The 14,602-nt window shown below is 48.1% G+C and overlaps 1 protein-coding gene across 1 annotated transcript in view; it reads right to left on the bottom strand.

Moving 5' to 3' along the window:
- The window catches only part of vav3a (vav 3 guanine nucleotide exchange factor a), a 190,641-nt gene that overhangs the window by 79,314 nt on the left and 96,725 nt on the right, over positions 1-14,602 (bottom strand). The window contains 2 exon segments of the mRNA XM_078560624.1: positions 1,609-1,708; positions 12,266-12,369. Coding sequence (XP_078416750.1) covers positions 1,609-1,708; positions 12,266-12,369 — 204 coding nt within the window.

Raw genomic sequence — 14,602 nt, 5'->3', positions numbered from 1 at the left:
ACGAGACTGAATATAGAACATTCAGAGGGAAAGTGAAAAAAAAAATAAGGGCGACAAAGAGAGAGTGTGAGAAGAGACTGGCAGCTAACATCAGAGGGAATCCTAAACTTGTCTGTAAAAATAAAAATAGTAAAATAGTAGCAAGAGGAGGGAAGGTGCTGATTAGACACCAAAAAGGGGCTTACATATGGAGACGAGGGCATGGTTGAGGTGCTAAATGAATTCTTTGCATTAGTCTTTCCCAAGGAAGAAGATGCTGTCAAAGTCACAGTGAAAGAGGATGTTGCTGAGACACTGGATGGGCTAAAAACTGATACAGAGGAGGTTTTAGAAAGGCTGACTGCACTTAAAGTTGACAAGGCACCAGGGCCAGATGAGATGCATCCAAGGGTACAGAGGGAAGTGAGAGTGGAAATTGTGGAGGCACTGGCTGTAATTTTCCAACCCTTCTATACAGGGGAGGTGCCAGTAAACTGGAGAATTGCAAATGTTCCACCCTTGGTCAAAAATGAGCGTAAGGATAAACGCAGAAACGACAGGCCAGTCAGTTTAACCTCAGTGGTGGGAAAGGTTTTAGAAATGATAATCCAGGACAGAATTAACGGTCAGTTGAATAAGTGTGGGTTGATTAAGGAAAGCCAGCGCACATTTGTTAAGGGCAAATCATGTTTAAATAAACTAATTTGAGCTTTTTCATGAGGTAACAGAGACAGTTGATGAGGGAAAAAGAACCAATGACAACATGAGGAAAAACCTTTTATGACACATCGAGTGGTTAGGGTCTGGAATGCACTGTCTGAGAGTGTGGGGGAGACAGGGTCAATCGAGTGGTTAGGATCTGGAATGCACTGTCTGAGAGTGTGGGGGAGACAGGGTCAATCGAGTGGTTAGGATCTGGAATGCAATGTCTGAGAGTGTGGACGAGACAGGGTCAATCGAGTGGTTAGGATCTGGAATGCACTGCCTGAGAGTGTGGTGGAGGCAGATTCAAAAGTGATTTTCAGAGGGAATTGGATTATTGTCTGAGTGGGAAAAAAACATCTGGGCTTCGAGGAAAGGGCAGGGAAGTGGGATGAGGTGAGTTGCTCTTGCAGAGGGCCAGCATGGACATGACGGGCCAAATGGCCTACTTCTGTGCTGCAACCATTCTATGATTCTTGGGAGAGTTGGAGGAGAGAACAGAGATAGGGAGGCGGTGAGACCATGGAGGGATTTGAAAAGAAGTGTGAGAATTTTAAAATGAAGGCATTGTTGGACTGAGAGCCATTGTAGTTTGGTGAGGACGGACTGATGGGTGAGCGGGGTTAGGACTCGGGAGCAGGCGTTCCCGTGAGTTGCCATTTCCGGCGGCTGGAACAACAGGAAGAGGCCAAACAGGCAACTCAGGCCTGTTGTAGCATTCATTGAGATCCAGGCTGATCTGTAGGATATCACTGTCCAGATTGTGAAATCGCGCAATGAGAGAGCAGCACGGACGTGTTTTATTCAAACTATAAATTAATTAAGAAATGTAAAAGCATGGAATCTAAATATATTAACATCACACAATATTTTATCCCCAAACATCTTTAACTTAAAAATAATGAACAAGAGTGAAAGATTAATTACCTCCAACTTCAGCCGCAGTTCTTGCCTTGATTTACTGATTTCATCCAAACACTTTATTGCACTCTCCACTTGACTGCAATAGTCACCATAAATCAGCAGCCTACAGAGAGAATGAGAGAGTGAGTGAGAGCATGGGTGAGAGAGAAGGGGAGAGAGAGAGAGAGTGGGCGAGGCAGGGAGAGAATGTGGAAGAGGGAGAGAGAAAGAGTGTGAGAGAGAGAGAGTGAGAGAGAGCGAGCAGGAGAGAGAGTGAGCAGAGAGGGAGAGAGCAGGAGAGGGAGAGAGCAGGAGAGGAAGAGAGCAGGAGAAAGAGGGTGTGAAAGGCGGACTCTGAGCCAGTCAGTCAGCAGCACCTAGAGGAGAGGGCGAGAGGAGGACCCTGGGACAGGCAGTCAGCAGCATCTAGAGGAGAGGGCGAGAGGAGGACCCTGGGACAGGCAGTCAGCAGCACCTAGAGGAGAGGGCGAGAGGAGGACCCTGGGACAGGCAGTCAGCAGCACCTAGAGGAGAGAGTGAGAGGAGGACCCTGGGACAGGCAGTCAGCAGCACCTAGAGGAGAGTGAGAGAGGAGGACGTGTTTCTACCTGTCAGAGCCGAAGTGTGATGTCACAGGAACACAGGTAGGTGATTGGTGGGTGTCTCTTTCGTGTCTCTTTTGATTGGCCAAGTGGTTTAAGCCAGGAGACGTTATTACAGCTGAAGGGCACATTTAAGAAATTCAATTTTCAAATATTTAACAGCCAAATTAATTAATTAAATAGAATAGAGATGGCTGGGCAGGTGATGTGTTGCAGCTGTAGTATGTGGTTGCTGGTGGACGCTGGTGTGATCCACAGTGACCACATCTGCAGCAAGTGTTGGCTGCTCGAGGAACTTCAGCTCAGGGATGATGAGCTGGAGTCCGAGCTGCGGACACTGCGACACATCAGGGAAGGGGAGAGTTATATCAAATTTGGTCCGTGGTCAGGGACAGGAGGGTGTGACTGCGAGTGAGGTTGGTGTAGGGATCCAAAATTTAGCTTTAGAGGTGACTCAGCCAGTGCCCTTGTCCAATAGGTACAAGGTTCTTGTGGACGAGGGCACAGAATGCAGGGAGGATGGGCAAACTGACCACAGCACCATGGTACAGAGCGCCATTCAAGTGGGGGGAGAAAAGAGAAATGTAGTAGTAATAGGGGATAGTATAGTTCGGGGAATAGATACTATTCTCTGCAGCAAAGACAGAGACTCCTGAAGGCTGTGTTGTCTACCTGGTGCCAAGGTTAAGAACAATTATTCTAGGCTGCAGAGGAACTTGGAGTGGGAGGGGAAGGATCCAGTTGTCGTGGTCCACGTAGGTACCAATGACATAGGTAGGACTAGGCAAGAGGTTCTGCTGAGGGATTACGAGCAGCTTGGGGCTAAATTAAAAAGCAGAACCACAAAGGCAATAATCTCCGGATTACTACCTGAGCCATGTATAAATTGGCATAGGGTAAATAAGATCAGGGAGGTAAATGCATGGCTCAAAGATTGGTGTGGGAGAAATGGGTTCCAATTCATGAGGCACTGGCACCAGTACTGGGGAAGGAGAGAGCTGTTCCACTGGGACGAGCTTCATTTGGACAAAAAGAAGGACCCGACAAATAGGATGAACCACCCGTGGTTAACAAAGGTGGCCAAGGAGGATATCCAATCAAAAACTCAGGCATACAACATGGTGAAAACTAGTGGGAGGCCAGAGGATTGGGACATTTTTTAGGAACCAGCAGCGGAGACTAAAAAGCTCATAAAGAGGGAGAAAATTAATTATGAAAGTAAATTGGCAAGAAATATAAAAACAAACAGTGAGAGGCTCCACGGGTATATAAAAACAGAGAGAGAGTGGCTAAAGTGAGTGTGGGATCCTTGGAGGATGCGACTGGAGAATTGATAACAGGGAACAGGGAAATGGCAGATAATTTAATCCAATATTTTACATCGGTCTTCACGGTGGAGGACACTATAAACATCCCACAAGTTTCAGATAAGTAAGGAGCTAATGGGAGGAAAGATCTTGTAACAGTCTCTATCAAGAGGGACCAAGTGTTTGACAAACTAATGGGACTAAAGGTGGGCATGTCTCCAGGAGCTGGTGGCCTGCATCCAAGGGTTTTAAAGGAAGTGGCTGCAGAGATAGTGGAGGCATTGGTCGGAATATTCCAGAACTCACTGGATTCCGGGAGTGTCCCAGCGGATTGGAAAACTGCTAATGTGACCCCACCCCCCGTTCAAGAAGGGAGGGAGGCAAAAAGCAGGAAATTATAGGCCAGTCAGCCTAACATCTGTCATTGGGAAAATGTGAGAGTCCATAAGGAAGAAATAACAGGACATTTAGAAAAGATTATCACAATCAAACAGGGTCAACATGGTTTTGTGAATCGGAAATCATGTTTGACAAATTTGCTAGAGTTCTTTGAGAATATAACAAGCAGAGTTGATGAAGGGCAAGATAGGAGCTCACGGTATTGGGCGTAAAATATTAGCAAGGATTGAGGATTGGTTAACACACAGAAGACAGAAAGTCGGGATTAATGGGTCTTTTTTCAGGTTGGAAAGATATAACTAGTAGAGTGCCACAAGGATCAGTCCTAGGGCCTCAATTATTTACTATCTATATTAATGACTTGGAGGAGGGGGCAGAGTGTAATGTATCCAAATTTGCTGATGATACAAAAATAGGTGGGAGGGCATGTTGTGATGAGGATATAAGGAATCTGCAAGGGGATATAGACAGGTTGAGTGAGTGGGCAAAAACTTGGCAGATGGAGTTTAATGTAGGAAAGTGTAAGGTCATGAACTCTGGTAGGAGGAATCAAAAGGCAGACTATTATTTAAATGGAGACTCCAAAAAAGTGCAGCACAGAGGGATCTGGGTGTTTTTGTGCATGAAACACAAAAGGTTAGCATGCAGGCACAGCAAGTAATTAGGAAGGCAAATGGAATTTTGGCCTGAATTGCTCGGGGTTGGAGTTTAAAAATAGGGAAGTCTTGTTACAACTGTACAGGGTGCTGGTGAGGCCGCACCTGGAGTACTGTGTACAGTTTTGGATCCCGTATTTAAGAAAGGATATACTGGCATTGGAGGCAGTTCAAAAGAGATTGACTAGGCTGATTCCTGGGATGAAGGGGTTGACTTATCAGGAACGGCTAAACAGGTTAGGCCTTTATTCATTAGAGTTTAGAAGAATGAGGGGTGATCTTATTGAAATGTACAAGATTCTGAGTGGGTTTGACAGGGTAGACATTGAGAAGATGTTTCCACTAGTGGGGGAATCTCGAACAAGGGACATAGTTACAGAATAAGGGGGCACTCATTTAAAACTGAGATGCGATGGAATTTCTTCTCTTAGAGGGTAGTGAATGTCCAGAATTCTCTACCCCAGAGAGTTGTGGAGGTTAGATCACTGAAAGTATTTAAAGAAGAGGTAAATAGATGTTTGAAATATCGGGGAGTTGAGGGCTATGAGGAGCTGGCACGAAAGAGGAGTTGAGGCCTGGGGCAGATCAGCCATGATCTTATTGAATGGTGGGGCTGGCTTGAGGGGCTCAATTGCCTACTCCTGCTCTTTATTTGTTATGGTCTTATGAGAGAGAGAAGGAACAGGAGAGAGAGAGAGCTGGAGAGAGAGAGACAGCAGGAGAGAGAGAGAAAGAGAGGGAGAAGGAGAAAGGGAAGAAAGAGATGGGGAGAGTGAGCACAAGAGAGAGGGACAGAGAGATAAAAGAAGAGAGGGAAGAGAGGGGGAGAGAAAGCACGGCGGAGTGGGAAAGGGAGAGAGAAAGGAAGGGGGAGAGAGAGAGGGAGATGGGGGAGAGAGGGAGCGCAGACGAGAGCACAGACGAGACAGAGCATGGGTATGGGAGAGAGAGTGTGAATGAGAGAGAGTATGAATGAGAGAGTGGGAGAGAGAGAGAGAGAGAGAGAGAGAATGGGAGAGGGACAGAGCGGGCCCCTGAGAGAGAAGAGAGAGAAAGAGCACAGGCGGGTGAGCAGGAGAAAGAGAGAGCAGGAAAGAAGGTGTAAGAAAGAGAGGGAAAGAGAGAATGAGAGTGCAGATGAGGGAGCATATGGGAGAGAGAGAGCGCAGCAGAGAGAAATGGGGGGGGCAAGACAGTGAACAAAAAAAGGGGGATAGCGAGACAGTGGAATAGAAAGTGGGAGAGCCGGAGGGAGGAAGAAATGGGCAGAATAGGGGGAAGGTGGGGAAGAGAGGGAAAAGAGAGAGAGGGTGCTGGGGGCTATGGGGGGGAGGAGAGGGGGGAGGAGAGGGAGGATGAGAGGGTGGACAAAAGGAGGAAAGGGAGGAGAGGGAGCAAGGGGAGGGAGCAATGGGAGGAAGTGGGAGGGAGAAGCGGAGATCTGTAATCTACAGAGAGATCAAGAAGAATGAAGAAGGATTTGAGAAACAAAGGAGCTAGAACATTACTTGATGCATTTTCCAGGTCACTAGTGGGTAGAAGGTGGAGGAGCAGACTTTTGAAGAAGTTACTGAGAAAATCAAGAGCAACAGTCGTGATAATGAGAGACTTTAACAATCCCAATATGGATCGAGGCAGTGATTGTTTAGAGGACGGAGAAGAAGAGGAATTTCTGACATGTCTTCAGGTGAATTTTCATGATCAGTGAGTTTCCTGTTCAATGGGAAAGAGGCATTGCTGGATCGTGTTCGAGGGCATGAGATCAGTCAAGTGGAGAATGTCACACTTGGGAGCATTTTGGGAATAGTGATCATAGTATCAACAGGTTTAGATTAATGATGGAGAGGGACATGGAGAAATCCAGAATGAAGTATACTTTAGTAGAGGAATTTCAGCAAATTGAGGAGGGCCTAACCCGGGCAAATCAGAATCAAAGCTGAGCAGCCCAACTGTAATTGAACAATTTAAAGGCTCGATAGTTTGAGGTATGTTTCTAAAAGGGGGAAAGGTTGGACACACAAATGTAGAGCTCCTGGTTGGCGAAAGGTAGAGGGTCAGATGAAGCAGAAAAAGGGGGCCTGACAGGTGGCAAGTTGATATTACAACAACAACTTATATTTATATAGCACCTGTAATATAATGAAATGTCCCAGGGTGCTTCACAGGAACATTATAAAAGAACGTATGACACCGAGACACACAGTAAGATTAGGTCAAGGGACCAAAAAGTTTGGTTAAAGAGGGAGGTTTTAAGGAATGTCTTAAAGGAGGAATGCAATGTCGAGAGATGGAGAGGTTTAGGGAGGGAATCCCAGAGCTTGGGGCCCAGGCAGCTGAAGGCACAGCCACCAATGGTGGAGCGATTAAATCAGGAATGCAGAAAAGGCCAGAATTAGAGAGATGCTGAGATCTTGGAGGGTGGTGAGATTGGAGATTACAGTGAAATGGAGGGGGTGAGACAATGGAGGGATTTGAAAACAAGGATGAGAATTTTAAAATCAAGGTGTTGCTTGACTAGGAGCCAGTGTAGGTCAGTGAGCACAGGAACGATAGAGGAACAGGACTTGGTGTGAACTAAGACACAGGCGGCAGAGTTTTGGATGAGCTCAAGTTTGCAGAGAGAGAATGTGGGAGACAGTCAGGAGTGAGTTGGAATAACTGAGTGTGGAAGTAACACAGACGTGGACGAGGGTCTCAGCAGCAGATGAGCTGAGACAGGGGCAGAGTCGGGTGATGTTATGGAGGTGGAAACAGGCGATCTTGGTGACGGTGTGGATATGTGGATTGAAGCTCATCTCAGGGTCAGATAGGACACCATGGTTGTGAACAGTCGGACTCAATGTCAGACAGTTGCTAGGGAGAGGGATGGAGTCGGTAACTAGGGAACGGAGTTCAGAGCAGGGACCAAAAACGGTGTCTTCAATCTTATCAATATTGAATCGGAGGAAATTTCTGCTCATCCAGTTCTGGATGTCGGTACGCAGTCTGATAATTTGGAGAGAGTGGGGGAGTTGAGAGAGGTGGGGGGGAGGTGGGGCTGGGTGTTGTCAGCGTACATGTGAAAACTAAGGCCGGGTTTTAGGATGATGTCACCAAGGGGCAGCAGGTCGATGAGAAATAGGAGGGGCCAAGGATAGATCCTAGGGGGACATCAGAGGGAACGGGGTAGGAGGGGGAAGAGGAAACATTACAGGTGATTCTCTGGTTACGATTAGACAGATAAGATCGGAACCAGGCGAGAGCAATTACCCCCAGCTGGACGACAGTGGAGAGGGAGTTGGAGGGGGATGGTGTGGACGACCATGTCAAAGGCTGCAGGTAGATGGATATTAATATAATACAAGTGAGAGCCAGGCTGAGCTTGGAAAGTTCAAAGAGAAAGTGAACGAAGAAAATGAAAAAGGCAAAAATACAGCATCAGAACTAACGAGCGGCTAATACAAAATGGAAACCAAAGGAAGACAAAAAAGATTGTCCCAGGAGGGGTGGGGCCAATTAAGGACCAAAACGGGTATCTATTGGTGGAGGTCAAAGGCGTGGCTGAGGTACTAAATGAATATTTTATCCCAATCTTTCCCACAGAAATGAATGGGCGGAATTTTCCAGTCCCCACGCGGTGGGTTTTCTGGTGGGGAGGGGGGGAAGACGATGTGGCGGGAGCTGAAAAGCCAGTTTGCGGCTGGTGTAAAATGATGGCGGGAATGTGCACCACTCTCCGCCAGGGCAGATCCTCGTTCCCACCAGAGACCAGCGTGAAACCGCTTTGCATCCTGTTAATGGGGTACAGGTGAAGGCCCGGCCGGAATCGTCCCTGCCTGTTTGATTCTCTGTGCCACCAGCAGGATATCACCCCAGTCCAGAACACGTCTGAACCAACATGGCGGGGGGGATATTGGGACTTACCTGATGAAGGCCTGGGGCAGCCTACGGAGATTGGGATGGAAGGTGAAGGCCTCCAGTGACCGGACCCCGGGACACCACGTGCAGCAGTGAGCGGGTGCAGCATCAACCACAGGATCTTCTCGCTTCCAGGAGGTGGACCACTTGTCTGCAGGGTCTTCCAGGTTCATCCAGCTTCTATCTTCAACAGTGGGTCTGGCGCCTTTTAAATGTGGTGCCCGGATATGATGGTGGGCGTGAGTCACCCATCCCATAATGCCATGCAAAACGGCGGGAAGCCCCTGACTGCATAATTAATTAAACCAGCATCACTCGATACAGTGCAAATTCCCACTGGCCTCCATAGCAGGAAACACTCCCCCCTTCCCACCCCTGTATTGTAGCTTCACCAGGTTGACACCTCATTTTTGGGTATGCCTGGTGCTGCTCCTGACATGCCCTCCTGCACTCTTCATTGAACCAGGGTTGATCCCCTGGCTTGATGGTAATGGTAGAGTGGGGGATATGCTGGGCCATGAGGTTACAGATTGTGTTCGAGTACAATTCCGCTGCTGCTGATGGTCCACAGCACCTCATGGATGCCCAGTCTTGAGTTGCTAGATCTGTTTGAAATCTATCCCATTTAGCACGGTGGTAGTGCCACACAACACGATGGAGGCAATGTGACGACGGGACTTCATCTCCACAATGACTGTGCAGTGGTCACTCCTACCGATACTGTCATGGACAGATGCATCTGCAGCAGGTAGGTTGATGAGGATGAGGTCAAGTATGTTTTTCCCTCTTGTTGGTACCCTCACCACCTGCCACAGACCCAGTCTAGCAGCTATGTCCTTTAGGACTTGGCCAGTAGTGGTGCTACTGAGACACTCTTGGTGATGGACATTGAAGTCCTCCACCCAGATAACATTCTGTACCCTTGCCACCCTCAGTGCTTCCTCCAAGTGGTGTTCAACATGGAGGAGCACTGATTCACCAGCTGAGGGAGGGCGGTATGTGGTAATCAGCAGGAGGTTTCCTTGCCAATGTTTGACCTGATGCCATGAGACTTCATGGGATCCAGAGTCGATGTTGAGGATTCCCAGGGAAACTCCCTCCCGACTGTATACCACTGTGTCATCACCTCTGCTGGGTCTGTCCTGTTGGTGGGACAGGACATACCCAGGGATGGTGATGGTGGTTTCTGGGACATTATCTGTAAGGTATGATTCCGTGAGGATGACTATGTCAGGCTGTTGCTTGACTAGTCTGTGCGACAGCTCTCCCAATTTTGGCACTAGCCCCCAGATGTTAGTCAGGAGGACTTTGCAGGGTCTACAGGGCTGAAATTGCCGTTGTTGTTTCTGGTTCCTAGGTCGATGCCGGGTGGTCCGTCCGGTTTCATTCCTTTTTTGTAGGCTTTCCAGTGGTTCAGAGTCTGGAGTCACATGTAGGCCAGACCAGGTAAGGACAGCAGATTTCCTTCCCTAAAGGGCATTAGAGGACCAGATGGCGATCTGGTTAAGAAGAAGAGAGAGGTGTATAGCAGGTATAGGCAACAAGGAGCAAATGAGGTACTTGTAGAGTATGGAAAATGTAAGAAAATACTAAAAAAGGAAATCAGGAAGGCAAAAAGAAGACATGAGGTTGTTTTGACAGATAATGTGAAGGTAAACCCGAAGGGTTTCTACAAGTATATTAAGAGTAAAAGGATAGTAAGGGACACAATTGGTCCCCTTGAAGATCAGAGTGGTCGTCTATGTGTGAAGCCTCACGAGATGGGGGAGATCTTAAACAGTTTTTTTGCATCAGTATTTACTCAGGAAACTGGCATAGTGTATAAGGAAGGAAGGGAAACAAGCAGTAGTTTCATGGAACATATAGAGATTAAAGAGGAGGAGCTGCTTGTTGCCTTACGGCGAATAAGGGTAGATAAATCCCCCGGGCCTGACATGATATTCCCTTGGACCTTGAGGGAGACTAGTGTAGAAATTGTAGGGGCCCTGGCAGAAATACTTAAACTGTCCTTAGCCACGGGTGAGGTGCCGGAGGATTGGAGGGTAGCACATGTTGTTCTGTTGTTTAAAAAAGGCTCCAAAAGTAAACCAGGTAATTACAGGCCAGTGAGCCTGACGTCAGTAGTAGGTAAATTATTGGAAGGTGTTCTGAGAGATCGGATATATAATTATTTGGACAGCCCAGGGCTGATTAAGGATAGTCAGCATGGCTTTGTGCGTGGTAGGTCGTGTTTAACGAACCTTGTAGAGTTTTTCGAGGAGGTTACCAAGGAAGTAGATGAAGGAAAGGCTGTGGATGTTGTCTACATGGACTTTAGTAAGGCCTTTGACAAGGTCCCACATGGGAGGTTAGTTCAGAAGGTTCAGACACTTGGTATCCATGGAGAGGTTGTAAACTGGATTCGAAATTGGCTGTATGGGAGAAGACAGAGAGCGGTAGTGGATGATTGCTTCTCAGACTGGAGGTCTGTGACTAGTGGTGTGCCTCAGGGATCTGTACTGGGACCATTGTTGTTTGTTGTCTATATCAATGATTTGGATGATAATGTGGTAAATTGGATCAGCAAGTTTGCTGATGACACTAAGATTGGAGGCGTTGTGGACAGCGAGGAAGGCTTTCAAAGCTTGCAGAGAGATCTGGACCAACTGGAAAAATGGGCCATAAAATGGCAGATGGAATTTAATGCGGAAAAGTGTGAGGTGTTACATTTTAGAAGGTCAAACCAAGGTAGGACATACACAGTAAATGGTAGGGCACTGAGGAGTGCGGAGGAACAAAGGGATCTGGGAGTTCAGATATATAATTCCCTGAAAGTGGCGTCACAGGTAGACAGGGTTGTAAAGAAAGCTTTTGGCATACTGGCCTTCATAAATCAAAGTATTGAGTATAGGAGTTGGGATGTTATGGTGAGGTTGTATAAGATATTGGTGAGGCCAACTTTGGAGTATTGTGTGCAGTTCTGGTCGCCTAACTACAGGAAGGATATCAGTAAGATTGAGAGAGTGCAGAGAAGATTTACTAGGATGTTGCCGGGTCTTAAGGATTTGAGTTACAGGGAAAGATCAAACAGGTTAGGACTTTATTCCTTGGAGCGTAGAAGAATGAGGGGAGATTTGATAGAAGTTTACAAAATTGTGAGGGGTATAGACAGAGTAAATGCGAGTAGGCTCTTTCCACTTAGATTACGAGAGATAAACACGAGAGGACATGGCTTTAGGGTGAAAGGGGAAAGGTTTAGGGGGAACATTAGGGGGAACTTCTTCACTCAGAGAGTGGTGAGAGTGTGGAACAAGCTACCATCTGACGTGGTAAGTGCGGGCTCACTCTTAAGTTTTAAGAATAAATTGGATAGATACATGGATGGGAGAGGTCTGGAGGGTTATGGACTGGTTGCAGGTCAATGGGACTAGCGGAATAATATTTCGGCACAGACTAGATGGGCCGAATGGCCTGTTTTCTGTGCTGTAGTGTTCTATGGTTCTATGGGTTTTTATGACAATCAACTGAATTTAAATTGCACCAGCTCCCATGGTGGGATTTAAACCCGTGTCCCCAGAACATTAGCCTGGCTCTCTGGAGTACTCGCCTGATATTAGCACTGCATCACCACATCCCCCTGGTGCAAACACTGAATGTGCGAATAGTCTTTCAGTTTATATAATTGTAGAGAGAGAGAGAGAGAGAGAGAGATGAGGCCGCTCGGGGGATTTCCTGTAGCTGTCATGGTTGTTCAATATTGAACCTTTGTACAGTGCTAACTTTCATGTTTAAAACACAATACAAACCAATCAGAGAACACGGAACCTGGAAAACTCCTTACTTTTCCTTGTAGTTGATGAAGATCTGATAGAGGTTCTGGTCATTCTTGGACATGATGACATTCCTCACATCTTCATTCAAATCTCTGTGAACTCTAACTAAAGCCTGGAGCCAGGAGCAGAAAGAGATTGGACATAAACTCAGCCCACTAATCTGTAGGTTCCCATTCATACCCCCTGTATGTACCCGAACATTCTTTGGCCGTTGCTGCATGCTCATTAATATACTGTGCATAATCCTCAGATAGATTTAATGATCTAATAACATCATTCGATGAAGAATAGCGGAGTTTCCTCCAGTGTCCTGGTCAATATTCACAGCCACATGGACAGACATACACTCACAGTGGACCACGCACATGCTCACACTCACACACTCTCGCACTCTCACACTCTCACACTCACACACACACACACACACTCACACGCTCTCTCTCACACACACACTCTCTCACACACACACACACACACACACTCACACACACACACACTCACACACACACACACACACACTCACACACACACACACTCTCTCACACACACACACTCTCTCACACACACACACACACTCACACACACACACACTCTCTCTCTCACACACACACACAGGCACACACACATTCTCTCTCACACACACACTCTCTCACACACACACACTCTCTCACACACATGCACTCACACTCTCTCTCACACACACACACTCTCACACACGCACACTCTCTCACATACACACACTCTCGCACACACACACTCCCACACACTCTCTCACACACACACACACTCACACTCTCTCACACACTCACACTCTCTCACATACACACACTCTCGCACACACACACTCCCACACACTCTCTCACACACACACACACTCACACTCTCTCACACACGCACACTCTCTCACATACACACACTCTCGCACACACACACTCCCACACACTCACACACACACACACACACACACACTCTCTCACACATGCACACTCTCTCACATACACACACTCTCGCACACACACACTCCCACACACTCTCTCACACACACACACACTCACACTCTCTCACACACTCACACTCTCTCACATACACACACTCTCGCACACACACACTCCCACACACTCTCTCACACACACACACACTCACACTCTCTCACACACGCACACTCTCTCACATACACACACTCTCGCACACACACACTCCCACACACTCTCTCACACACACACACACACACACACTCTCACACATGCACACTCTCTCACATACACACACTCTCGCACACACACACTCCCACACACTCTCTCACACACACACACACTCACACTCTCTCACACACTCACACTCTCTCACATACACACACTCTCGCACACACACACTCTCACACACATGCACTCACACTCTCTCTCACACACACACTCTCTCACACACACACACTCTCTCACACACACACACTCTCTCACACACGCACACTCTCTCTCACACACACACTCTCTCACACACACACACTCTCTCACACACGCACACTCTCTCTCACACACACACTCTCTCACACACGCACACTCTCTCTCACACACACACACACTCTCACACTCTCTTCTCTCCCCACCTACATCCTCTCTCTTTCTCTTCCCCTCACTCACTCTCTCCTACGCTCTGGGTTGATTTTTACTGATCCCGGGGTAACATAGTGAAGAATCCTGTCTGGAAGCTTCCCATTGGAAGAGGGCAGTCAATTTAAATAGTCAAATCCCCTTTTGGTTGATTTTTTTGGGGCCACTAGGATTTTGCTGACAGTACTGGCGATGGGGGGATGGGGACGGTGATGGGGGTGGTGAGGGGGGACAATGAGGGTGGGGGGATAGATGGTGGAGGTGTTTAGGGGTGGATGAGGGGGTGGTGAGGGGGGGTTGGTGAGGGGGAGGGTTTGGTGAGGGCGGGGTTTGGTGAGGGGGGGGTCGGTGAGGTAGGGGTCGGTGAGGGGGGGTTCGGTGAGGGGGGGGTCGGTGAGGGGGGGGTCGGTGAGGGGGGGGTCGGTGAGGGGGCTGTCGGTGAGGGAGGGGTCGGTGAGGGGGTGGGTGGTTAGGGAGGGGGTGGGTGGTTAGGGAGGGGAGGGTGGTTAGTGGGTGTGGTTGGGAGGGGTGGTTAGGTGGGCGGTTAGGGGGGTTGGTTAAGGGGGGTGGTTAGAGATGGGGGGGGTGGTTAGGGAGGGGAGGGTGGTTAGGGAGGGGGTGGGTGGTTAGGGAGGGGAGGGTGGTTAGTGGGTGTGGTTGGGAGGGGTGGTTAGGTGGGCGGTTAGGGGGGTTGGTTAAGGGGGGTGGTTAGAGAAGGGGGGGGTGGTTAGGGAGGGG

This window comes from Cetorhinus maximus, chromosome 17 (assembly GCF_964194155.1).
Source record: "Cetorhinus maximus chromosome 17, sCetMax3.hap1.1, whole genome shotgun sequence".
In the NCBI taxonomy this organism is placed as follows: Eukaryota; Metazoa; Chordata; class Chondrichthyes; order Lamniformes; family Cetorhinidae; genus Cetorhinus; species Cetorhinus maximus.
Note: the sequence above shows the minus strand (reverse complement) of the source record. Positions and strands in the feature narration are given on the sequence as shown.